At 42.7% G+C, this 26867-nt stretch overlaps 2 protein-coding genes across 3 annotated transcripts in view; both read left to right on the top strand.

Annotated features, from left to right (window-relative positions):
* Positions 1-21631, top strand: part of LOC311048123 (band 4.1-like protein 1) — a 133023-nt gene extending 111392 nt beyond the window's left edge. The window contains exons 11-20 of one of the 2 annotated variants that reach the window (XM_084061173.1): positions 1826-2001; positions 3076-3347; positions 7905-8054; positions 15831-15959; positions 16708-16785; positions 17541-17600; positions 18577-18672; positions 18995-19075; positions 19627-19743; positions 20886-21631. In XM_084061173.1, coding sequence (XP_083917299.1) covers positions 1826-2001; positions 3076-3347; positions 7905-8054; positions 15831-15959; positions 16708-16785; positions 17541-17600; positions 18577-18672; positions 18995-19075; positions 19627-19743; positions 20886-20891 — 1165 coding nt within the window. In that variant the 3' untranslated portion in view covers positions 20892-21631. The remainder of the gene's footprint in view (positions 1-1825; positions 2002-3075; positions 3348-7904; positions 8055-15830; positions 15960-16707; positions 16786-17540; positions 17601-18576; positions 18673-18994; positions 19076-19626; positions 19744-20885) is intronic. The other variant, XM_084061174.1, reaches the window with a different exon arrangement.
* On the top strand, positions 8183-15326 carry LOC311049426 (uncharacterized protein; the record flags this gene model as incomplete). The annotated part of the gene is made up of 4 exons (XM_084062997.1): positions 8183-8209; positions 10902-12326; positions 14115-14165; positions 14943-15326. 4 exons carry the CDS (start codon positions 8183-8185, stop codon positions 15324-15326), a joined length of 1887 nt encoding a protein of 628 aa, XP_083919123.1.
* Positions 21632-26867: the final 5236 nt, after the last annotated feature.

The following is a 26867-nucleotide window of genomic DNA, read 5'->3' on the forward strand; positions in this document are numbered from 1 at the left end:
TCATAGTTTTAGTCGAAGAAATCAACACTGCTTCCTTCTGGTGCTTACTATAAACTATACAGTATGAGGCATGTAAACATCATAGCACTAAAATTGCTATCCTCTGCTGCGCATTACTTGACCCGTACAATGAATGCTGCAGGCTTCCACTGAATGGATCGCAGTGTTCAAAGCGACAGTCTAATAAATGGGCTTGATTACATACATGAGACTATATCCCGCGCTGTCCTCATCTCATCTGTAAAACAGGACAATCTCCGTCTCCTTTAGTAATCATATTTCTATTTCTACTGCCTCAGTGATTACATGTGATGTGCCTCGAGGCTCTTTGTTGTTTTCACTCTGTCAGAGACTCGGCTGTTTATCTCTCTCTTTAACCAACCAATTTTCCCTTTCGCTACACCTCACAAGATAAACTGAAGGTTACTGACAAAGTAAAAAACACATCATGGGACCTGATATACATATACGCCCCTCTTTAACCTTTCTGTGCACTGGTTAACTGCTGTTTCTAGAATGTATTTAGATGTATACATTTTTGTACTGATTATCTTCAGACTGTGTTTTGCCTCAGAGTAAAATGTACTTATACCTTTTGTTAGCTCAGTTGCAGCAAGAGCATTGCAGGCAGTAACTTGCCTTTTGTTATCATTAGTATACATGGATGATGCATGTTGGGACCCATTGTTAGAGTACCTGTTGTACTCTGTAGTGTCTGTCTGTGTCCCTTTTTATGCCCATTTATGGAGATCCCAACTGCTAATTCGACCATCCGTATGTGGATTTGCGTATTTATCAATACTAGTACGACCGCCCTTTGGGCACCGGGGCACCGGCCTAGTCGGGTGTCTTCTATCTCTCTCTCTCTCTCTCCGCCTATCTAACCGACTTCACACTCCCTTGGGTTGCTGCTGGCGACATGCACGGCGAGTTTGAGGTCGATCGGTTGCACCATTCTCGAGATGCGATGTGAAGGACAGAGACTGTACACACGTTGACATGCATGCGTGCAGAGATCTGGGATCAGGGACGTGCACAGATAGACTCTAGGTGGTGCCAGAGCACCTGCCCTTTGCCCTCTTGACCAGAAGTGCCCTTTTGAAAAAACATTTTTTTTTTTTTTTTTAGTTTACAGCAGGGGTCTTCAACAGGGGGTCCTCAGAGTTACAACAGGGGGTCCGCCAAATGTTTATGTGATATGATTTTTCTTTTTACCATAACCACTCGAAACCTAGCATCCCTTTTCTGAGGAGAACTTTAGCCAGAAATAGCAGATCTACAAGCCCACAACGCCTCGCGCTGCGAGGCGTTGTGGGCTTGTAGATCGGCTATTTTTGGCAAAGAGGTAGAGGGAAAAAAGAGCAGACCAAGTAAACAAAAAAAAGTATAATTTACTTGAGCACCTGCCCCTCAAAATGTCTGTGCACGCCACTGTCTGGGATTTATAGTTAGAAGAGATAGAGAGATAGATAGATAGATAGATAGATACTTCGTTGATCCCAAAGGAAATTCCATAAGTAGTAGTAGTTGTAGTGACTTGCTGTTTGAGTCCCATACGCTCCTGCCCAGTGGTGCCCAGGACTTTAGGGAATTCTCTATGAAGGGATAGTCAGCATATTACAAAATACTTATTTTTAGAATAAAGCTGAGTTCCACTCCGCTGCAGGCGTGCAGTAGTAGGAATACGTTTCACATAAGGATCTGTCACTTTGGCTGCCAACATGCTGTGGGTATGTAATTCAGTTAGCTTTTGTGTTGCGGCGTCAATCCTTGTTGATAGCACTGAGCCAGAGCGTGTCTTTCATGTTTGCTATTTCCTATGTAGGCTGGTGTCCCCAGAACCCCCTCCTAAGGGCTTCTTGGTAATGGGTTCCAAGTTCCGCTACAGCGGGAGAACCCAAGCACAGACGAGGCAGGCCAGCGCCCTCATAGACCGGCCCGCTCCACACGTTGAGCGCTCTACCAGCAAGAGGTACCTGCTGTCCCGGAGCTTGGATGGAGGTAAGTGCTGTGAGATCTGTATACAGTATGTATAACAGTGGGTCTAAAACAAGGGTACACTGTTGTGCCGTGCAGAGAGACAATTCCAGGTCTACCTTGGGATTTTGACAACCGCACATTATTATTGCAATGTAAACAATTAAACAAAAACATACGACTTTTTAAATTTTATTTGCCATCATTACTTTTTGCACTCTCATTTCCCAAAACAGAGGCCAACTGTATACCCTAAAAATGCATTTTCACCACTTTCTATCTATCTTTCGATCTACAGTATGAGGCTCACAACGTGTTGCCATGTGATGCGCTGTGAGCTTGTAACTAGTTCACACTAGCAGTGATAAAGGCTACAAAACCACCAAACATGGCCAGTTACATTGCTGCCGAGTCGAAGTGGAAGTATTACTCATGCCACATTGTGTAAATTAAAAGGGTAGGGTTAAATAGCACAGTGAACTAGTTAACAGCAAAAAATAGTTTTTCTTCATTATACCGAATGGAGCAGGAATTTGGGGGAAAGAGAAGGGGAGTGGAAATGATGAAACAAAAACATATGATTGATTGACACTTCACTGCGTCATTGGTGTGCTGAACAAAGTTGAACCCAGCTGAACTTTTTTTTTTTTCAGGTAACAGGCTTACATGAAAATTACTTTTAGTGTGAACACAATATCGGTCTTGATTTATCCATTTTAACTCTGAGATTTTTCATCCATTTGCACACTCAGTAAGGGGAGTATTTTCATTTTCATTTTACGCTCTCAAGAGTTAAATCATTGTATCTGCATTACTTAATTAAATAATTGTTATTTTGATCAACGTTTGCCTGTTATCTCTCCTATTGGTACCAACATCAATACAGCATGGAATTGTGGACAACATCTTATCCAACGGCAACAAAATATTAAAGGTTTTGGGTCTGGAGAGGCTAAATCTCATCAAATGGTGGTCCGTGGCTCAAATGCCAAATAAATAATGGTTCTTGACATGAAAAGTGGTTGAAAACCACTGCACTAAGCCATAGCCACGTAGCGAGCAATCCTGACCGGAACGATCCCTTGTGTCAACCTTCAGAGTTCTCGCGGCCGGTCTCCGCCATGTGTGAAAACCACGACGGCCTGTCCCACCGCAGCGGGAGCGAGCTGCCCCGCCTACGCCTCCCCTCGGGAGACGAGGAGCAGGAGACGGAGCTGGAGCCCAGCCTGGACCAGGACGAGGACGACCAGGACCCAGAGCTGCCCTCTGAGATGGAGCGAGACAATGTGCACGAGGAAGAGGACGAGGAGGAGGAGGAGGAGGAGGCAGAGGACGGAGAAGCAACCCCCAGCAAAAAGAAGGAAATCAAGGTATACAACGCTAGTGTCCCTGATGGGTCTGAAGTCTAAACTGTACACCGCAAAATCCTCAATGATAATTTAAAAATCGATGAGAAGATGAAAACATCTGCACACTGTTTTTAAGCTCCAAAAACATACTTTTATTTACTGGCGCAACGTTTCGACCCTTTTAGATCTTCATCAGGCAAATCTGATCTGAATTGATTTTCCTGATGAAGACCTAAAAGGATCGAATTTATGGATTTATGGATGACCAATTGAGCGTTCTGCTTATGGCTGCTCAGTTGGCCATCATTGCTGCTCTTTATTAGCCTGGAAATTGACAAATCTGCCAGTGCAAAACTGCAAATGTAATCACATTTGTGTATTGGTCTGGCGACGCCAGGCTAGTTCTTTATGCCACTGTGCAGTAACCCCCTCTAGTTTAAACCCATTTTAGATTTCTTTGGCTATTCAAAAATATATTAAAGAATAGCAGATATACAAGCTCATAGCGCGGCACCGAGTGCCCGCGGACAAATAGATATCATTTTAGGCGGTCCTTGACATGAAAAGGTTTGAGAACCACAACCAAAAAACTGTTAGGATTTAGAAGACATTTGTAGAATCCCCAGAAGCAAAGATTTGAGTTAAAAATGTTCGCTTAAAATATATATATATATATATTCAAAGATTTGCAAAAAAAACAACTAGATTTTTCAAAACAATAGCAGATCTACAAGCTCGTAATGAGCTTGGATATCTTCTATTTTTTAATAGCCAAAGTATACAGTAATGGTTTAAGACAGTGGTTACACAGATGCGTTCCCGGTTTTAATGGGATAAGCTGAATTTTGTAAAAGTGACCAAATGTGCTGTAGGGGTCTTCAACAGGGGGTCCGGGACCCCTAGGGGGTCCTCAGAGTTACTATAGGGGGTCCGCCAAGTCTTTGTGTGATGTGATTTTTTTTTTACCTTAACCACTTGAACCCTAGCATCCCTTTTCTGAGGAGAACTTTATCCAAAAAAATAGCAGATCTACAAGCTCACAACGCCTCGCAGTGCGAGGCGTTGTGAGCTTGTAGATCGGCTATTTTTTGGCAAAGAGGTGTTTGGTGTAGAGGGAAATAAAGAGCAGACCAAGTAAACAAAAAAAGTTAAATCTGAAACACAATTTTATACAATATAGAGGGGGTCCCTGCTTCATCTCTCTCTCAGCTAGGGGGTCCTTGGCCTGAAAACGTTGAAGACCCCTCACTATAGGATAGAGAGAGGTGTCTGTCAGCTGTAAGGCAGCTTCCAGCTGTTCACAGTGGCAGAGGCAGGAACTGCAGGCGCACTGATGCAAAAGGGATGCAGTGTAAGCCTCCGAGATTTCGCTGAGACTTACCATGTCTCTCAGGGCTGTAAATCTGCTGTGGCTTTGGTGGGTTTAGCATCGCTAACTAACCTTCCCCGTTCATTGGCTTTCCCAGACTTAAATGCTTATATTTGCTATTTGCTGCTAACTCTCACTAACCACTTGATAATATTTAACCGTTTAACTGTTAACCGCCTGTGGAGCCATGTGTATGCCAGTGTTAATCTCGTTGACTAAAACTATGACGGAAAATGTTCGTCGACTGCCTTTTTTCACTGACGAAAATTAAATAAAAACTAAGCTATGACGACTAAAACTAACACTAAATATATTGACAATTTCGTCAACAAATAAAAACTAGACTAAAATGACGAAGAGATCCAGTAGAACTAAAAGACAATTTATTTTATGTTTGGTTGCACTCCGGTGTTTTGCTCTGAGAATGGCCGATCTACAAGCGTGACACGTTTTGAGCATGCAACCAAGTGTAAAATCAGCCATTACGACGCCATCAAGGCCCGCCAAAATATTCTTTTGTCGACAAAATCAACTGTAGATTTAGTTGTCAAAACTCGACTAAAACAAAAGCTTTTCAGATGACAAAAAATGTACTAAAACTAAATTGACATTTAGTTAAAAAACTATGACTAAGACCAAATCAAAAGTTGCTTTCAAAAGTAACACTGGTGTATGCATGTCCACTGTGCTTGCCTGTCACTAACATGCATTTTTTTCTTTAACTCTTTGCTGGCCACAAGGAGGAGGCTGGGTCACCAGTTGACAGTAAACAGGAGGTATTTGGTGTCTGCCTGGGGACCTACTGTCTATCTGTCTGTCTTATCAGTCTGCTTCGTTGTCTGCTTGTCTCTCAGTCAGTCCAGCCATTCGTCTGTCTCTCAGTCGTTGTGTCAGCCTGTCCCTGTAGAGTGTGTTAGTCCATCCTCCAGCGTGTTGATTACGATGTTGTGTAATTGTCGTTATCGCTGTTATTGCGGCGAATCCAAAATGAGCATCCATGCATCATATTAAGTGTGCAACGGCCTCATTGAGGCATCGACTGGACGACAGCGAAGAAAGACATTGATTGAAAAAGCCAAATTATACACACAAACTAGGGCTGGTCAATATGAACAAAATCATATGTCACGATAATAAAAAAATAAAAATAATGAATAAATAAAATGAATAAATAGCAATGCTCATCATGATACGTTGTGAGCATGTAGATTGGCTATTTCTTCGTATTTCCGAAAATCGTTTACAGTATTTAAATGCTTAAATGCTTAAAACCAGAAAAAGACAACAATGATACTACTTATCAGGATATTAGGATCCCAGACGATATCTAGTCTCACATCACGATATGGATATACTAACCAGCCCTATCACAAACGACATCTTATGGTCACTCCTGTTGCACTACTTCAGACTGATGATGGTGCAATGACGCCGTTGTAGTGTTTCTACTTCCACATGCCGTATGCTGAGAACCTGCGTTTGACAGTCAATTTCCTGCCTGCCCGTCTTCCTCCTTGACTGACAAGCTCCCCTCTCTGTCTCCGCATCTTGCCTGATGTGTTCCTATACCCACTGACCCCACAACACCCCCTCCCCCCACCCCAAATCCCCTCCATCTCTCATTCCTGTCATCTTCTCCTGCCCCAACTCTGCCCCAGCTGTCTCAGTTGGACCAGGAGACCACCCCTCGACACAAACAGGAGGTACAGCCTGCTGTGTTCAGCCTAGTCTGTGCTCTGTGACCTGTGATGCCGTGGTTCATCTTTTACCACGCTCCACCGTAGTCTTTTTTACAGTGTTAATTAATTAAAAAAAGTACCACTTTGCTTGTGTTCTGTGTGAGGCACACGTCTACTAGCTGCATGTTTAGACGTTTATTGTAATATAATGTCGTAACATTTTTACAACGGCACCTGGCAGCTGGGACTGCAGAACATTTGATTGCCTTTGTGGGCTTTATTGCGGAATGTTGTTTATTGGAAGGTTTTGGCAAGTCTCCAATCAGAGATGGGCAGTATTTGAAATACATGTATTTGAAATATGTATTTGAAATACTTTTTTGTATTTTGTAATTTGTATTTGGCCGGGATGGAAAAAATGAAATGTAATTTGTATCAAAATACTTTCAAATATTTTTCAAATAGTATTTTCTGTATTTGAAATACATAAAATACTTTATTTTATTTTATGGGCAGTATTTGAAATAGATGTATTTGAAATACGTATTTGAAATACTTTTTTGTATTTTGTAATTAGTATTTGGCTGGGATGGAAAAAATGAAATACTTTCAAATGTAGTATTTTGTATTTTCAAAATACAAAAATACGTATTTTGTATTTTCAAAATACATTTCTCTGACCTGTATTTATATTTTGTATTTTGATACTTTGTTTGACCCAGTATTTGTATTTTGTATCAAAATACATTTCTCTGACCTGTATTTATATTTTGTATTTTGATACTTTGTTTGACCCAGTATTTGTATTTTGTATCAAAATACTTTTCAATGTATTTTCGCCCATCTCTGTCTCCAATGAAATGCTTATTTCTCTATTGATGATGCAACGCTGGAATGTACTGTATGTAAGAAAAGATGGACGTTGATATTAGAATGTCTTTTTATACTGTCGCTCGTCTAACATAACATATTTTTTATGTGCCTCTGAGTGTAAATTAGGTGTACAGCACTAATCATCCAGGCACTTCACTGCTGAAGTACCTTCACTACTGGGAAATGCAGTGAATGATCAGACTGGCAAAAAACTTTTCATTAAAGCAGAAATGAGAAGTAATGGCTAGATGAATAGCCATTTAGTATTCATTTTCTACATTGGTTGTGAATATATTCATAATTATATTTTTCTTGTATTTCCGTGTGATCAATAGCATCCTAAATGTAATTTAGCAGAGAACAGCAATGCAGTCACAACTGCCAAAACACCACAGAGATCCACATAACTGAATCATCTTTGAAAAACACTGGTGTGAAATTAGTTGTGAATCATCTCCATCTGTTATGCATATTTGCTATGTAATGTTGATCACAGTCCACTCAGCATATCAAATCACAATATGATTTAATTGCGATGTGTCCTTGTGATTGCTGCAGTGGAAAATTACATAAAGGTATTGCTAAAACATACCCCAACCCTCTCTCTCTCTCTCTCTCTCTTCTCTGTTGCTGTCCTTCTGTGCATCCCTCCTCTAGTTTTTGGACAAGTCGGAGGATGTCTTACTGAAGCACCAGGCCAGTATCAATGAGTTGAAGAGAGCCCTGAGGGAGCCAAACAGCAAGCTGACGACCCGTGAAAAGTGTCTGTCAGAGACCTCCCCGAGTGGCACGCCCGAGAAGAAGGCAGTGAGTCGGGGAGTTTATGGGGTTCCACTGGGGGTCCGCTCTGGTCAATATCCCAGATCTCAAGCAAACTCTGATGTTTGACATTCCTTAAAACGGACATTGATATTCCAGTCGTTGCTGGTGCCCTCATGAATTCCTCTCTTTTGCTGCTGGAGGTTAAGGCAGGACACCCGAGCGACCAGACCATACTTTGCTCTCTCGGTTTTGCATGCTTTTACTTTGTCTTTGAATAATTCAAGCCTGAAGATGTACCGGTACGATAGAAAACAGAAGAGCAAATTCTATATTGGAAAGCTAGTTACAGTTAGAAACGGTTGCCCCTGTCAAGGGGCAATAGATGAAAGAAAACACCTTTATCTCCTCTGTGAAGATATTGCTGTGAGATAGAGATCACAAGAACAAATAGAGTAGCAATTTGAGGGTCAATTTAATCCAACAGTTAGAAGTTGAAAGCAACAGGGTTTCAAGACCCTCTGACAGTTTCCGACACCTGCGTTAAAGATAACGAACAGGTTTTGTGACGATCAGACAGACGCTCATATACTTGCAAAGCCATCACCCCCTACTGTTCTATTTCAAAACATTTTTGGGGGATGTTTTAACAGCTTAATTAAACATTTCCACCTAGTTTGGTGATGTTGGTACAAACCCAAGTCCAAACCCAATGCTACACTCGTATACCTGTATGTGGGACGTACTGTAACCATCAAATCCCATTGCATGTGTTTGTAATGATTGGATAAACAATTTTTAATTTAGTATGTTATGCCATGCCCATTTCTTTACATGTGTAGCGCACCCTAGTGGTCAATTTCAATTAAACTTAGTGTATGTTTTACTGTAGGTAGCCTACTTAAGTAGACATACCCTGCAAGTTTGTTGATGATTGGTCCAACAGTTATTAATGTGCTGATCTTCAAACTAAATAAGCTATCAACAAACTGTACAGTATGTCAGTTTTGATAAACTTTGTTCCAATATTGATCCACAACCTATGGCTTATAGGAACAGATGTCAAAAATGTTTTTCCCAAACATTCAAAATAGCAGAACATCATGTCAGATGAACTTAAGTTCTTGAGGCAAATTAGTAAATTGAGGATATATGGATTACTGTATAGCAGGTTTGTGTAATTTGGGTAATATTTGTTGTGCAAGTAATGGACACAATGCCCAGTCATTGGTGAAATCTCATATCTCTACCTTTTACCATCTCACGAAAATGTTCAAAAATGCAGCAGAAGGGGAAGAACACATTTGCACAAAACTAATCAGGTTCAGACTGTCGGGCTTGAACCCTTAAAATGTCTGGCGTACAAGTGAATAATGGCGACATTATCTCAGGGGTGCTTGAAGATGACTGACAGGTGCATCTCACAGGGAATCAACTCAAATAGATTAGATTCCATGATGTCTTTTGAGATTCACTGAATTTTAGACACTTGAGAGATGATTGTCTGTGCTCTCCATTTTCCAAGACTGCCTAAGTGAGATAGGCTCACTTTGTACTGGATCACATAAAAAAAGCTCCCAGAGCTTTGATCGATTGCTTTTGTGGCCGTTAAAGGTATCGAGGATGAAGATTGTAGCCTTCAGATAGTGTACTCCCATTCTTTAATTGGTTCAGTCACTTCTGTTGCATCTAACTTTGTTGATAGACAGTCTCTCGCCCTGCGATGAGAGCAATCAGGTCATGCTGTCCGCAGAATGTCAAACATGTCAAACATTGCCTGCAGCAAAATATGCCATGTTTTATGATCCAAAGGAGGTTATGGCATTATTCTGTTGAAGGACTGAAGGTGGGAGCTTTGAAAAAATGAAAAAATAAAATAAAAAAATCTCGCTGCCCTTGAGGAGTTATGTTTCACCGAAATTCTGAAAGAAATTAGCCCTTTGATGTGGGTGCAGAAGGGATTATATTTGCATTGCAAATATCTACTCATTTGGTTTGACGGATCTGGCAGGTGTATACAGGTGGAGTGCATGCAAGCTGGCATGCACTCATAAAGTAATTTCATTAGCACTTTATTTCTGCGTGACACATTCAGTTTCAGTTGATTTGGTATTTACCCTGTTAAATATTCTGTTTCATGAAATGGCATTTAACACTCCTGGAATACTCGAGTGACCAGAATGACAAAACCAACTGACGTTACTGCATTTTCAACTGGAAAAGAAACGTCACCACACCAAGCGACACTTTTGTCAGTTGAAATCACGTCTTTTTTGTTATGCCACATTGCCATTTGATTAAGTGTAATCAGCCGAAAAGAGTCAGGTCCCTAACGGCTACTCTCCCCTCTTTTCTTCTACTCTCTCTTCTGCCCCGTCCTTTGCCCCCCGCCTGCCAGCTGGTTGGCCCAGCAGGGGGGAAGGACCCTGTTAACTGCCTGTCGGTTGAGGGTTTCATCCAGAAGACTGTGGTGACTTCCCCTGAGGTTTCACATTTCCTTCTGTCTCTCTGTCTCTCTTTTCTTTTTCATGAAATAAAGTAGCAGTGGTCCTCAACGTTTTTAATTTCAAGGACCTCCATAACTCTCAGAGTTACAGACCTGTAAGGGTCCATTTGGAACTCCCTCAAGAACCCAGAAGGTCCCTGGACCCCACTTTGAGAACCACTGTGATATAGCATACTTATTGATATGCTTTGATTGAATGTACTGCATACGATATTTCATTTATATCCAAACCTAAGCATGTATGTATTGTTTCTTTCTTTTTTTTCTCCTTTCCTTTTTAACTTAGATTCATTTAGATGATATATTATAAATTACATTATGGTGATTTAATTGTTTGTAGTTGTGCTGTTTTGGATTGTCTAACGGTGTTAATCTATATCAACATGTAGGGCTCTGAGGAGTGGGTACTGATTGACAAACAAGTCGTTTATGAACAAGACCATGACTGGAAGGCAGATGAGAAAAACAAAGCTCTCACTCCCCCCCCATTAGTGGAAGATTCCTCTTGGGAGACATTGAAAGTAGTGGAGAAAGAGACGGACGTTACGAAGATACATATTGAGGTAACGGGGGATGACGACGAGCAGGAAATGAAACGCCACACCGATGATTTTCCATCGCCTCCATCAAAGGAAGTACAGGAGTGTCCTGAACCTTGGCCCACGAACAAAAGCCGTTTCATGGTTCAATTATCTGAGACGGTTGTCTCTCCAGGTAAACTGTGTCAGGCCTTTGACTTTGAGGCACACGGTGACGTGGCGCCGGACCCACGGCAGGCAAAGGAACACAAGCCCTCCCATAAGCAAAGGAGAAAGAAGAGGCCACAGAGTTTGAACCTAGGAAAGTCTGCAGAGTTCATCTATGAGAAGGAAGGCGATCTTTCAAACGGTGAGGAAAACGAGGGCTCGGACTGGGAGGACAGCTCGGAAAAGACGTCAAATTCGGAAAGTCATACCGAGCCGTCTCCAGAGGTGGTGACTACGAAAGATGACCAGAAGACAGACGAGGATCAGATAGTCAGGGCACATAGAGACAAAAAGAGAGACGATGTATCAACAGCAGAGTGCAAAGACGTTTCTACTCAGGGAACAGGCATGGCAAAGAGCAAAGAATGTCAAGAGGGTTCAGCAGATGTAAACATAGGCTCAGTGAATGGCCCTGGGAAGGCAGGACACGGTGATTCAATAGCTGAGGGTAAAGAGGAGTACATTATCAACCCACACATAAGAGGGAGGAGCCTAATTGACAACAAGGAGCTGGCGGAGGTTAAACTCAGACAGGTCAGGACACACGAGCGAAAAGTCAGCAGCTCCGGGGCCGAGGATATGGAGAGTGTTATGGGAGACAAGGTTCAGAGAAGGTCCTTTCACAGACTATCGGGCAGCAGCTGCCAGTCAGAAATCACCCGGATCGTTCCTCTCAAGCCAGAGAGGTCAAAGAGCGTAGCGTGCAAAGAAGACAGGGACAGGCCAGGTCAGGAGGAGCTGATGCGTGGCGGCATGAGGAGGGAATACCGCTGGTCAGTGGGCTCTCCAGAGGGCACCTCAGACCTTCACTGGGCGGCTGACGTCTCCAGCTTCCACCCGACATTAGCCACAGATCTGGAGGCTAGAACAGAAGCCGACTGTTTTCATTTCGCCGGGGGACCCGCAGAGAGCCCGTCATTCGCTTCAAAGGCCACCGCTTTTCCCAAAATGGCTCCACCGGCGCCTCCAGTTAAAACACAGAAGGCCAGGCAGTCTGGACTCATACTGCGGAACAGCCGAAATGCCAGTAGGGAGCCTGGCGTGGATGCAGCCAAGAAGAGACACTCGGTAACTGCTTGGCATCTGCTCTATTCAGTCATTGGAAGTAAAGCATCGCATGAGCTTCAGACAGACTCGCACACCATTTTTCTTCTTTTTTCTCCATTTTCAGTGACTTGAAAATACATACTACCTAGACATGTTTATGAAGAGGGGGTGGAGTGTCACTTTATGTGACAGTTCTTTTGGCTCCATTTGCCTGGTGAAGTCAGTAATGAGTAATGAATTTTCGACCCTCCCTCTGCCTTCATACATAAATGCATCACAACATCTGGGAAATGTGTAAAGCGCACTGCTGGCTGTGAACAAATCTGCTCAAAAACAAAGCACAGAACAGATCACGCTTCAATCATGCTTTAGCTTACGTTTGGTTCTCTTCCCCGCTCTCCCCTCTTAAGCCGCTTGTTTCCTTCCAACTCATGTTCTCTGTCAGAAAGTGTTGTAAGGAAATCAAGGCTCACGTATTATCATTGCTTTGATGATTTCTTTTTCACGACTACAATGCTGTACCCAGACAGAAAATACAGAACTCACTATGACATGAATGACCTGAGCAAAAGGGAGAAAAATGACATCATCAATCATTTCTGTGAATCATCTCACTCTAACTAATGAGTATGGAACTGATTTGTACCAACATTATGAAACTAAATTGATTAACAACAATTTAGGGAGATCAGTTCCCAAAATGCTGCATAAATGCTTTTAGGTGATGATGATAATTCTTTAATCAGATTTTTAATTGAATGCTGCGCCGCCTTGGCTCCTGTTGACTGAGAACGCACGGCCACAGCGCAACATCTAACTAACACAGGCTGCAATCACACTTCATTGCCTTCCATTTCACCCTGTGCTGGCATCAGGAGTTCGCATGCGATTGGCAGCGGAATGAAAGGAATCTGAAATGAATCGATTTGACAGCTTTCATCACTCCCACCCTTTCATGTGAGCCACGGACTTGGCTTAAAAAGACATGAGAAGAGGTGTTGCATACTGTAGCGCTCTGTGTATGTGTCAGAATATGGCAGACATCTAGTTGTAGAAAACACCAAGATCACGTGGAGTCATTTATATATTAGTTCTCATTTTTACATCGATATTGTTTTGCCATCTCAATGCAATTGTGTCGAATTCAAGGACCTAATAATGCAGCACTTTCTAAGTGGCTGTTACTGTGCTGAAAAGCTGTTCTGCTATACACACTGCATGACGTTTTTTTTTTTTTTTTTGCCAAGTCACTGCTATTTCTAACATGGCTTCAGAGCTTGAGACGATGGATTAATTCTTAGCTTCAAGCTCGCCTCTTTTCCGTCTTCCAATGTGTATTAGCTACGATACTATCTTTTCTGCGGAGCTTGGAATTTATGCCTGAACCTGACGGATCCCATCTGGGCCTGACTGAAACCACTGGGCTCATTTTGGGTCAGGAATTTCTTAACCTAAGCTTGGATTTGGTTTGGGCCATTAAAAATGCTGTTAAATATGATTTGTTCTATAATGGCAAATAATAATTAGTACACTGCACTACTGGTTACTGGAGGGCTGGTAAGAAGCGAATATGCCTCAATCCTAATTTAGGTTTGAACAGAAATTATTTATGTTCAGGTCAGGGCTTAAATTTTCCAGTCCCAGTCAAGCTCTACCGGCTGTGTGTGTGTGTGTGTGTGTGTGTGTGTGTGTGTGTGTGTGTGTGTGTGTGTGTGTGCGCGCGTACATGGTCTCTGTCCAGGGGTGTATTTCTGCTTGCATTAACCTCAAGATGCCCTGTGCTGTGCTTTCCTCTCCTTCCCTCTACAGGAGCCTCTATCTACTCCTGCCATTTATGAAGAGCCATTTGCTGATGTCAAGGTTATTCATTTGTCTTTAAACCCACCCTCATATAATCCCACCTTCACCATCCATCTTCCTCGTATCCATTGTGTACCCACACAGTTCCACCCGTCTTACTAGATTATTTGTTTCCCTCATAAACTCTGCATGCTACGTACCTTCTTCTATATCACTGGTGCATGACTCTTCCGCATTTGCCAAGTCTACGTCTTAAGTGAAAAGATTAAAAAAAAGCAAGTCTGTCAGAAGCTACAGTGAACACTGTCATGTTTTGTTTTCTGAGGGCACTGGCAGCCATGACTGCTTTCCATACGTAACCATAACCAGTGTTGGGAAGATTACACTATGAATGTACTCGGTTACAGATTACCTGCATGTCATTGTAATCATTAACCCAATTAGTAATGTAATCTGAATACTTTCTGTGACCTGTAAACTATGAAACAATAGAATAAAAATGCATCTACAGTGTAGATGCTTAATTTCTCAGCATCTGTTTTGGAGTACGTACTGAAGGTCCTTAGATTGTTCTTAGACCTTACAGTACCATTACCGTCCCAATCCTGACCATAACACCTACACAGTTATTCAGTAGTTATTTTGTTGTATGGCTATGCCACCGTATACAGCATGCATTACGCCTCCGTCTTTTGGATCTTTTATGAATGGCAATGACGTTCCGCTTTGACACGTCAGGGTGTCACTCCCATCTCATCCCATCCTATCTTTGCCTGCGGTTACCGTCCGTGTCTGTAACCTTAGCGTGGTGGTCCCCTCTTCTGTGCGTAAATCCAGAGGGAGCTCGGGGACAGGAGGCCCCAGCAGGGCTCGGCCTACGAGGAAGACCGGGAGCACGACGCCATGGCTGGCATGAGGGAGAGCCACCTGGGCATCGAGCGCCGGTGCTCCAGCATGACGGTCAGCTCCACGTCCAGCCTGGAGGCCGAGGTGGACTTCACCGTGGTCATGGACCTCCACTCGGGCGTTGAGGAATTGCCCAAGAGTGCGTCCGAGCCGGGAGAGAGACGCGAGCTGCACCGGCAGCTGGATGTGGGCCGGGAGGACTTCGAGGAGACCTCCAGGTTCTACTCGGCCCGTCTCATGGGCTCGTACCATGACAAGTCTCCCGTAGAGGAGAGGCTTCCCGAGGAGCGCGTGCATCACGAGGTAGACAGATAGGAAACACACAGTAAACTCATCCCTGCCTCATCATCATCACCACACTGCTTAAACTGGATCAGCCCTGCCTGAGTTGGATTCCATCACGTACCTTTTTTTAGTTGGACCATCTTCTGTTTTGTGTGGAAGTGTTTATGTTTTATTCATGTGCCTTCTCATTTGTATTCTTTTGTTTTGTTTTATAGGTTTTTCGATTTTTACATTTCTGGATGTTTCACCTGCAGTTTTTTTCTTGTTGTTTCTTGTTATTTGATGTCTGTCTTTTTTGTTTCCCTGAATTTGCAGCATCATTCACACTTCACAGCATGCGTTTCTGTGTTCAAGCAAAACACAAACAAGTATACAGTTCACACAAGTGTTTTGTCAGGTGTAGAGGTTTTAAGGGCAGAATGTGTTCTGAGACTTAAGTTGTGCTTATTTTCAGTGCTGGAGACTTCTCTGCACAACAAAGCTCATTTGTGTGCTTAGTGTCGTCTCACTGTACCTTTTGTGTGTCCCCCTCAGCCCCCGGTGGCAAAGAAAGACGCCAGTGCTGTGAGCATGGCTCACCTGCTGAAGATGGCCGACACCAAGACGGAGATCCACACCAACGGCTCGGAGGTCCATTCTAACGTCACATATGTCTCCCCACAGGTGAGATAGACCTACCAGTACATCGCTAAGGGACCTTTCTCCGCTAATGAACAAAGTGATAGTTCTGTTACATTTTCTAGATTGAAGATGGCACTTTATTTAACGCAGTCATTACAGCAGTTGAGAGATACAGTAAGGGTATATAAAGATACATACATGACTTCCAGGTCCCTGAAGTCATAAGTCATGGGAATTTGACAGTTGTTTGACCATAAAGGTCATTACCTTCATTGTTCTCATTGTAAGGATGGTACCGCCAATCAATAATGTCTATCCAATATCTTTAGAGACATGAGAAGATCGGATACACAGTTTAGATCTAGAAGTTAGAATTCTAGAGGCTTCTCCCACTGTTCTGGAGCCACTGATGAACACGTGTCCCATATTCTTTGGACCTCACTGACTGAACGGCCACATTCACAGGACTCGAATGACATCATTACGAAGTGATTAAAGTATTGACAGGGAATTAATGAGCACGATGAAAGCGGGTGGGAAATCCATTCATCTCCAGAGGCAAAGATTTTAGCTCAAGCTGCCCCACAGGTGCCTGATTAAAAATTAATTACTGCTGGGCTCAGCCTCATTGGCCATTCAGCCACTGGCCTGGCTGAACAGTGGCAGTGATCTTCAGAGGAGGCCTTTGAAGCAGCGAGCTAGGTCTCTGGTCACATTTTCAAAATATGTCCAAATATGCCACAGTGGCTTTTCTGTGTGTGTGTGTGTGTGTGTGTGTGTGTGTCTGCAGCAAACAGAGGATGACGTCAACTGTACAGAGACAAAGGTCTCCAGCACTGACATAGCTGCACCAGCAGAGGGAGACATGGTACGTGGCCATGCTGGTTTATCTGCACAAAAGGCATGGCCTGCGTTCCCTGTGTCTGCGCTGTCTGCATGTCAGTGGGCTGGGCTGTGAATTTGGACGGCATTAAGCCTGATTCATACTTTGCGGAGCGACGGCGTCGCCGGCTGAACATAGACGCATCCGTGACGCGTTGTGAGCGTGTAGATCTACAGTGCGACACTGTTGTATGACACCGCAAGGCATTACACAGTAGAATCCTGACTGAGTGGTCCATTTTTTACCCCTTCAACTCTCAGCTAGAGGCTTCATGGAATATATTGCTTTCATTTCAATCTCATTCACTATAAAATGTGCATGTGCTGCTCCTTAGTTTACTATTATTGATTTGTTCCAAGTAGCACATAGACATAATGGTTATCGCATTGTGCCTTATACCATAGCCTGCATGATTTTGACAACAGACAGCTTCAATTAAGCTTCTTAGATATTTTTTTGTGATTAGTTCCTTAGGTCTTCAAAAGATGTGCATCCACCCAAATGTATACAATTTTGCAACGCTGCTGGTATGCTGCTTTTTGACTGACAATTGATATACAGTATTATGGGTTCCAAATGGCCTTTGCCTTTCTTTTGCGATGTTGATTTTATGAATTCATAATCAGGTATATTTTTATTCCCTAATGCAGATTATACTTTTCACACAAGTTGTCCTCTTGACTTCATGTTACTAAAATGCGTGAATCTAGACCTGAACCTGAATTCTTGCCTTCTCACAGAACTATGGGATTCTCAGTACGAGGGAGGCATCTGTTACCCTTAAAGAAAATGGCTCTCCTGTAAGTATCCACGCAGTATGCATCACACACATTATCAAGGTCCCTGAATGACTGCACCTTGTGCATCCTTGCTGTCTTTGCTCTAGAGTTGATCTGTATGTAACATACCGCTAGATAGAGGCTATGAAGACTGTTTATGTCCCCTTTGTTATCCAGATGTTTATGTTCAAGGCCTTGGCTGATTGAGGCTGACACCGTGATATTTGCCATGTAACAAAGCCCCGGATGGTGCAATTCAGGCCTTTTCTCTCTCTCTCTCTCTGTGTGTGTGTGTGTGTGTGTGTGTGTGTGTGTGTGTGTGTGTGTGTGTGTGTGTGTGTGTGTGTGTGTGTGTGTGTGTGTGTGTGTGTGTGTGTGTGTGTGTGTGTGTGTGTGTGTGTGTGTGTGTGTGCGTGCGTGCGTGCGTGCGTGCGTGCGTGCGTGCGTGCGTGCGTGCGTGCGTGCGTGCGTGCGTGCGTGCGCGTGCGTGTAATACATAATGCCTGTGCAGGCATTATGTACTGTACTTGTTAGTCACTCACTACTACATTGCTACTACCTCTACAACGTCTCTTTGCGTGGGCCAATATTTAACCCATTAAGACCTGAGGCCGATTCTACAAAATGTCTCTTTTTAGAATGTCTTCTAAAAAATGTTACTATGTCAGTGCTTCTCAAACTTTTCCATGTCAAGGGCCCCAAAATGTATTTGGCCAAGGACCCCCATCTCAAAATATTCTGTTTCAGGGACCCCCCCGAAGCAAAGACATTTTCACGATTTCTCAAAAATAGCAGATCTACAAGCTCGTAGCGCGGCACTCGGTGCCGCGCTATGAGCTTGTATATCTGCTATTTTTGAATAGCCAAAGTGTAAAATAATGTTTTTTTTAGCTCAATTCAAGAAGTGACACAGATGCGTTCCTCCGGTCTTAATGGGTTAACTGGCCCTGGAACTGTGCAGATGGAGTGACTCACTCATATAATGATTGTGCTGTAGGTGAAAGCAGGTCACCCGGGCAGAGACTCGGTCGTATCGCCGCTGACCGTCACCGCTGAGAATGTCACCTCAGCAACCACTACTCAAGTTACCAAGGTACACTGTAGTATGTGCTCGTTTAGGGCTGCTGTCTCCACAGCAGCTTTGTACGTGCAGTATCTTAGCTCGAAACTAGACAACATGATCAACAACAACGACTGGACCAAATTCCCTTGGTGTTGTTGGTGATGTGACTGTATTAAATGCTGGACGAACAATTAACTGAACTTGCTGTTGTCCATTCAAACAATCTAGTCATTAACAACCATTATTCTCCCACATATGGTTTCTTAATCTGCTCCTCGGGGCTGAAGTGTCATTTGTGGGGGTTTACTCCTGCTTGTTCCTGACTAGGTTGTGTACTGTATGTGTATTGCAGACTGTGAAAGGAGGCTACTCGGAGACCAGAATTGAGAAGAGGATCATCATTACTGGAGATGATGATGTGGACCAAGATCAGGTAAGGTTTAAAGGTGGTATTTCCCCTTAATGCAACTGAGTGTTAATTTAACACAGAGCTCTGAGCTGGTCTTATATCCAGCAGAGTGACTGCGGCACAGATATTTCCTTACTATTTAGACAGCGCATTGGGATTAAGATGCATGCCTACGTATAGGTGGGTTCACAATGTGCGCACACAGCTTGCAATAAAAAACATCCAAATTCAACGCAATACTCATGTTCAACATGGTAGATGACATTACTGAGGGACTCAGCTTTGAGGTTCAAACATTAACATTAATTCATGATCTGGGCCAAATTATCCATAATATTGCATAATAAGAAGAAGATATGTCTCCATGCGTCTTTGGAGAACAGAGGGGTGAAGAGATAGAGGGGGAGTAGCTGTATTGTGTTTTCTTTTCTTTTCTTTACTGTACTGAGACATGAGTGAGATTTTGCACATTATAGCTCCGTTGATTTTATATCAGTACATCTTTCACTATTATGAAGTTTATCATAAAGTATATTACTGTTGGAAGATGTCAACATCTTGTCATTTGTCCCCAGGCCCTCGCTATGGCCATCCAAGAGGCCAAGCAGCAGCACCCTGACATGCTGGTGACAAAGGCTGTGGTCATCCGGGAAACAGAGTCACCCACCGAAGAGCAACAAAGGAAATCAGAAGTATGTGAAGCTGAGCACGCACACATGCAAAATTCACATCACTGTACTGTACATACCTATCAAACATTAGACTGGGAAAAATAAGGAGATTTTCTGGTGGGGGCCTGTCTTAGTATTCACTTAGTATTCACTGAATTTAGTATTCACTTGGTATTCACTGACTTAATATTCACTTAGTATTCCTTGATTTATTCAGTGAAGACAAAGAGTGTCTGAGAAGATAATGTTCCAGATAATATTCCTAAAATCAGTCCTGATTGAATCAGAGCTTCTGGTCACCCTTAAACCACTGTCACAACAGGACACAAGACACACAGGAGAATTAGTAAAGTATAGACGGTAATGAGTTTAATGGGCCTCATTCTTCTGTACTTTAGTGTAGTACTGCTCTTAAGTAAAGACCAACATTGGATTCATGGAAAGAGTGTACAGCCTTGATTTGTGTGCATCACAGGTGTATCAGATGATGAATCCCACCTAGTTAGTAAATCAATTAACAACATTTACATTGTTCCACACCCGTTTCACACCATAAAAGGCATGCATTGAATAGGAACAAGGATAGGAAAGCACTCCATAGTACGACGTCGCTCATCAAAAAGAACACATTTACAAGCGACAACGTCACACCACAAAGTCTATTCACGCGTCCCTCGCATGATGTATTATCAGCTGAACGTTTGTCAGATATAATATCATATAATAAAGGAAAATAAGGCAGAGTACCTCATTTTATTGTGCAAGTAAAAGACACTTAGCACTGCAGCAAATATCATGTATTAAATGCGTTGGGAATGGAGTATATTCACAGTCATATATATTCACAATCAATGTAGCCTTCACAGTCAGTCACAGTCATATAAAGTGTAGTAGTGCCAATGTAATGGCCCGTGTCGCTAAGACTGACGTGGTGACAGGGCATAGCACCTGTTCAGTGCGTGTTCGCGCCTTGTCAGCAGCGCGTTCAGCAGCCTGGCGGGCAGGCTGTGGAAGCTGTTCCTTAGTCATTTTGTTTGGCTTTTAATACAGCGGTATCGTGATCAGATTGTCCCCAAGGAAACTTAACAAGTAGATGATGTTGTTGTGTAATATGGTCTGTATTCTGACTCAGAGCTACATGCTGTTATATGTCTCATTTGCAGTCTTGATTGCTCATCGTGGCTCCTGGCATGGAGGAGGACAGGAGAAAAGGACTTCCTGCTGTCTTGTCTCCTGCAGTATGCCACTAAACCCCTATCAGAAGACTTCTGTCCCCACTGTGTGTATACGCACACCGCCGCAACAACAACAGACTCCGTTTCTCCGTCTCCTTGACAATGCAGTGGACTTGCACTCCCCGAACTCCCTTTAGCCAGAACCAACTGTGACGCGGCCTCCGAAAACCACCCAGCCCCTCGTCCTCCTCTCAGCACCACCCAACCACCCCCCCCCCCCCCCCCCCCCATCCTGCTATCTCCGTTGGAACTGAAACATTTTGCTTCTTTGGGCTACTTACTGGGTTGGTCTGTGGAGGAGCCCTACCAAATGGAGCTGATACAGTGTTAGAATCAAACCCTGTTGTCATAGTTTCTTCTTTCGTTACAGGATGGAATCAGAGTCACTGTCTGCTGGCTTTGAAGAAATCTCATCTTGATTTGACAGACTACAAGGATTTTTTTGTTGTGTTTGCCTGAGTTGAATCCAGTCGATCACTCGCCAGGAACGTACACACCTCTCCACGGTCACCTCACACACACACATACCTTCCCAATACCCAAGCAGAAACACACACACACACACGCGCGCACACACAGATTAGTAATACTACGGAACGCCAATACCCTGCCCCCCAACAAACAATCAATAGCTTTCTATAATAATCACCATGGCAATGCCTGCGCTGCGCTGATGCCATGAGGAGGAGGAGGAGGAGGAGGAGGAGGGTGGGCCGGTGGGGGGTAAAGGGCTGGGAAGGAGGCTGTACAGGGGAGGAGGAGGGGTGAGGGCCGAGCGCCAGGCTTTGATGCTTGTCGTCGCCTCTGGTGTGACATCAGTATAATCAAACAGCTGTCTTATTAGCTTTTTACATTTTTAACAATTATAGAGGTTCTAATTTATGTCAAGTGTTTGCTTGTTTATCAAATATGTATAATATTAGATGATTATAATCTCGTGCATGATTTCGAAAAGATTAAATACATAACTAGCCGAGGGAATGAAACATCCGATGTAGACGCATCCACGACTAAACTCCTTGAGAAGTGCTGAGGGCAGAAGAGGTACCTGTAGGGACCCCCTGGGACCTGTACGGACCCCCTGGACACCGTGTGATACATCACACACACCTGTGAGAGTTGATGGACTACACTGCTGGTGAACATAAGGCCAGATCTTTTCTGCTCCGGAGGACAGAACAGTTTTGGACTCCGCTCAGTCTTCTCTCACGCTTATCTCCTTTTTTTTGTGTGAAGCTGCCATCATCCTAAATAAAATGCTGTTATTTTTGGCACTGTTGAGACTTTCAAGAGGAAGTTTATAATGTTTTATCTAATAAGTTACAGAAATTTTGAGGACACTTCCCCCTCTAACTTTTTCTTACTTGATTCCCCCCCCCCCCCCATCGTAGCAGACGTTACGTTATTTCTATGATCTTGGGTATATTCAATCCTAGATGTGTGAACATGAACATGGCTTTTCTTTTCTATTCTGGGCTATTCTGAACATTTGAAAATAGCCGATCTACAAGCTCATAACGCGTCGCATCGCGACACGTTATGAACTTGTAGATCTGCTATTTTCAAATAGCTGATGTATAGGTTTAAAGTGCTCAGGTGGCCCATGGTCGCTTCTTTTGGGCTGGTTTTCCTAGACCTGGTTGCTTGTTTCTCTCACAGAATCTGGCAACACTGAATATGACATGGCCAAATAGAGACGCCAGGTTTGAATTGGTTTAATGACCAGGACCCTATAGGTAAGCTACTGTAAGTGAATATCAAAAGGAAACGTCTGTGCATTACGGTATTGGCTCTGCTTATGTTAGTAGCTGTCTTTTGTGGCATTCACTGGCTTGGACTGTTCCTTTTCACACAGGGCAATAAATAAACATTCCTGTTGCTTATTACAGTCTAATTATTGTATTATTATCTTAATTATTATTATTAAGGCTTAATATTAAGGATTATAGAAGTCAATATGTCAGCTAGTGATGTCATCAAGAGAATGCGAGAATGTTTTGGTGAGTAATGTATCCAGAGGGCGTGTCTGGGGATATGCGTGGAGTTTCTGGCCTTAAGAAAGTTGAAAAGGTGCTCTTTAGGGTTTGAAATGTCAAATTCCAAATTAAATCTTCCATCGACTGTTAATGGAACAGATCCAGAGCTTTATCTCTTGATGATCTGACAGTGTGGAGTCTTCAGCTTTGGGGGTTTAGCCGTAGCACTGTGTCCATGGAGAGTGATTGATTATCCAAGATCATATGAAATTAAACATGAATTCTGTTTTCTGTTGGACTTTCTCTTTAAGTTATGTGTATGAGTTTGTATTTTTATTTATATATAGGAGTGGAGAATGTGAGCCCTGTGCACCCCCCTCCCCCTCCCCACACAGACAAAGCCAGGACATAGTGACGTGTTACGACCCTTTCCCTACGCAAAACCCAAATAATATCATTATCCGCGATAACCTTTTAATACTCTAATACTATGCATTGTTCATTCTAAGTATGAAACCGTCCAATGGAGCCTGAATCATGTTTTCCCTGTTGCTCTCATTGTCGATTTTGTGCTGATCGTTCAATCAAAGCAGTGAACTGGACTGCTTGTGAAATTGGCAATAAGCCCACCGGCAAATCCCCTTATCTGTCCTCTAGAAGGAGAAAACTGTGAATTCCTGTTCATAACTAAAACTAAATCTTACTAAATAAACATTGCGATACATGAAGGAGCTCTGCCGCACTTGTGACCTATGGCTTTGTCCCCCTTGTTGTCTAAACTGTAACTACCTGTATGGTGGGACATTTTGGGAAAAATTGACGACCTGCTGTTTTGTTATATCTCTGTGGGATTCCCTTGTAATACTTTATTTTATTATTTTTTATTATATCTGGTCATGTGACACTGGATTGATGTGAAGGCACTTGCAAGCAGTATAATAGGCCTACTGCTGAGAGAAAACCCAATGGCCGCTTTATGATGTACCGTAATATTGGACACAAGTCTCACTAAAGATAAATACTGATCTGCTGTAGGCATTGGGAGAGAATTTGCCATGTGTAGGTGATTGTGGTGAGTTGAAAGGTGCAAAGTTTGTGCTGTACATAAACATCCATACTGTTTTTTTTTTAAATCTTGTAAACTATGTAGAAAACAGTACAAATAGCAAGAGTGGAGGTGTGGTTGAAGTGTACTTCACTGGAGGGTCAAAGCATAAGTTAAACCATGAGGAAAATAGTGCAATAGAAATGTCATGTGAATGGGTGCCTTACTTTTGGAGTCACTGTAATAGGGGACCATTATGACACACTGATGTTTATTTCTGTGAGGGGCATCTTCTACAAATGACCAGCCCTCCCAAGTCCAAGGTGACACTATGCTGTCCAGAGCAGTGGTTCTCAAAGTGAGGTCCTTGAGGCTGTTCCAGGTGTCCCCAGCAAAATGAGTAATGAATTAATTTAGCATCAAAAGCAGTTTAATCACTTTAACCCTATATACTGTACATTGACTGTTTGAAAATGGCCGATCTACAAGCTCGGAATGCGATCGCAACATGTTGTGAGCTTGTAGATCTGCTAATTTCAAAACATCTTTGGAATATTTTTGTAACATTTGAGCCCTGGCACAAAATATTTTCTGGTGGGGGGGGGGGGGGCGCAAGTTAATTTGGGGGGCCTTGACATGGAATAAGTTTGAGAACCACTGGTCCAGAGTTTCTGTCCTGAAGATAGCAACAGAGACATGGGGAGCAGGACTTTGAACTGTAGTCTTTGGCAGTGCCAAGAAGAAAAACATTTACATTGGCCCCACTAATCTAGCACCAAGCGTATTTAGCATATGGATCTGGGATAGTTTTTTTTAGAGACTCCACTGGATATCCTCCAACTTCACTTCTCCACAGCCTTTTGCTCTACATTCCCCTATGCTTAGTGGTGTGTATTTGCCGTGTTTGCATTCAGTCTAAATGGAAAACATACATGCATAAATAAATGTCTCAGTATGATAAAGATTCTGCCTCTGATTTTAAAAGTGTTCATCACATGACCGAAAATGGAGAGCAAACATTATGGGGGAAACAAAAAAAAGTTTGGGAATCTTCTTTGCGATCAATTTGAAAGCATGAAGATTCGTGGACGCTTAATGGAGATCAATTTGTATTGTGTTGCTGCCATCTCCTGGTGCGTGGAGACACTGCAGTAACACCAAATTATTTGTGGGCTTTTACCACCATCTAGTGGATTCAGCGTGAATATGTATCATTATCCTAGCCTATGTTTCCACTGTCAGCTAGATTTGGATAACCTACTCTCAACATAACATCACCTCTCTATCTTTATCCATTCTTCCTACTGTTCTCTATCGTATATTAAACAATAGAACTGAATTACAACATTCCAGTCAGCAAATGAACAAACTAGAAAACAATGTTAAACTGGCTCGGTGGGGCTTCTGTCTTGCTTGTTACTATACAGTCTATGATTACTCCTCCTGGCTTGAGCCTGGGTGCGCGTCTTCACATTCGCAGAATGCAGCCTCAGAGGCAAATATTGTACTTTTTACTCCACCACAATTACTTGAAAACTTTAGTTACTAGTTACTTTGCAGATATAAACTATGATATAATGAAACATACATTAACCACTTTAACCTTATTTTATACATAGGCTATTTTAAAATATTTAGTACTTTTACTTTTGGTACTTTAAGTACATTTTGATGCCAATACTTTTGTACTTTTACTTGTAACAGAGTATTTTTTATATTGCAGTATTGGTACTTTTACTTAAGTAAAGAATTTGAGTACTTTTTCCACCACTGCAGGTGTAGATGGTTGAGTGTTGATGACAGAGAGCAGTCTCTGGGGATCCATTCACTCTGCAGGTTGAACATCGGGTTCAGAAACGGAAACGGAAATGCTGCGTCCCTGTAAGGTTAGTCTCGCGTCACCAGACTACTATTCCACAATCTCTATGTCGGAAACATTTGTAAATTGTGGGAGGCAACAGTCTGGCCACGCGAGACTACTGTAAGGTGAACTTTCTCAACACACCGGATCCAGTAGGCGGAGCTTTAGACCGGATGTGAATAAATGGGACGCAGGCGCACGACGCTCGTTTGCTTTGAATTGTTTGGTGTGGGTGCAGAGAGCCACGGTCCTCTGTAGAAGGTATTTATATCAACATGACACGTTTTTATCCACCAATATTTAACACCATTATTATTTAAGCTTTCAAGGTGTTCTAGGACTGTGAATAATTATGACACCAAACATGGACAAATATGTTAAATATTGTGTTTTATAACTGAGGGAGAAAATGCATCAAACTAGTCATTTCTATAGAGTCTGACTTGAATTGAAATGTCTAAATCGATCAAATACATCTCTGATAGTCTTGATCCAAGGCTATCGTCAAACAAACATTTGTTCCAAATGATCACTGAACTAAATTGTCACCTAAAGTTTAAACCTTAAACCACACTCACTGTGAGGGTGTTTGTAGATCTAATCCCGCCATATATACATGAATGTGCGTTTTGTAATCTATTTAAGCCTTGGATCAAGACGGTCAGGGATTTTATTGATGGTGATCGAGTCTGATATTTGTTGGTCGTTTTAAACGACTCATAAATCCCCATAAATGAACCCAAACCAACACATAAAGTGTTTAAACCCAAAGCCACGCATGTTACCCATCCATACGGGTCAGTTGTGTTCCGTAATATTGCGTAAAGTTGGAATAAATAAGTGTTTTAATCCCGTGTGTGTCGGAACGCCGTTCTATTTCCACGTTTACATGGAGTGTAATACCTGTGTTCACCTGCTGCGCCACATGCGGCCCCCACCTTCACTTAATGCGGCCCGGGGGCCACATGCGGCCCTCACCTTCACTTAATGCGGCCCGCAGGTTAGATAGATTATTGATGTCAGCTGTT

The sequence above is a fragment of the Gymnoscopelus microlampas genome (assembly GCF_963454915.1).
Source record: "Gymnoscopelus microlampas genome assembly, chromosome: 7".
In the NCBI taxonomy this organism is placed as follows: domain Eukaryota; kingdom Metazoa; phylum Chordata; class Actinopteri; order Myctophiformes; family Myctophidae; genus Gymnoscopelus; species Gymnoscopelus microlampas.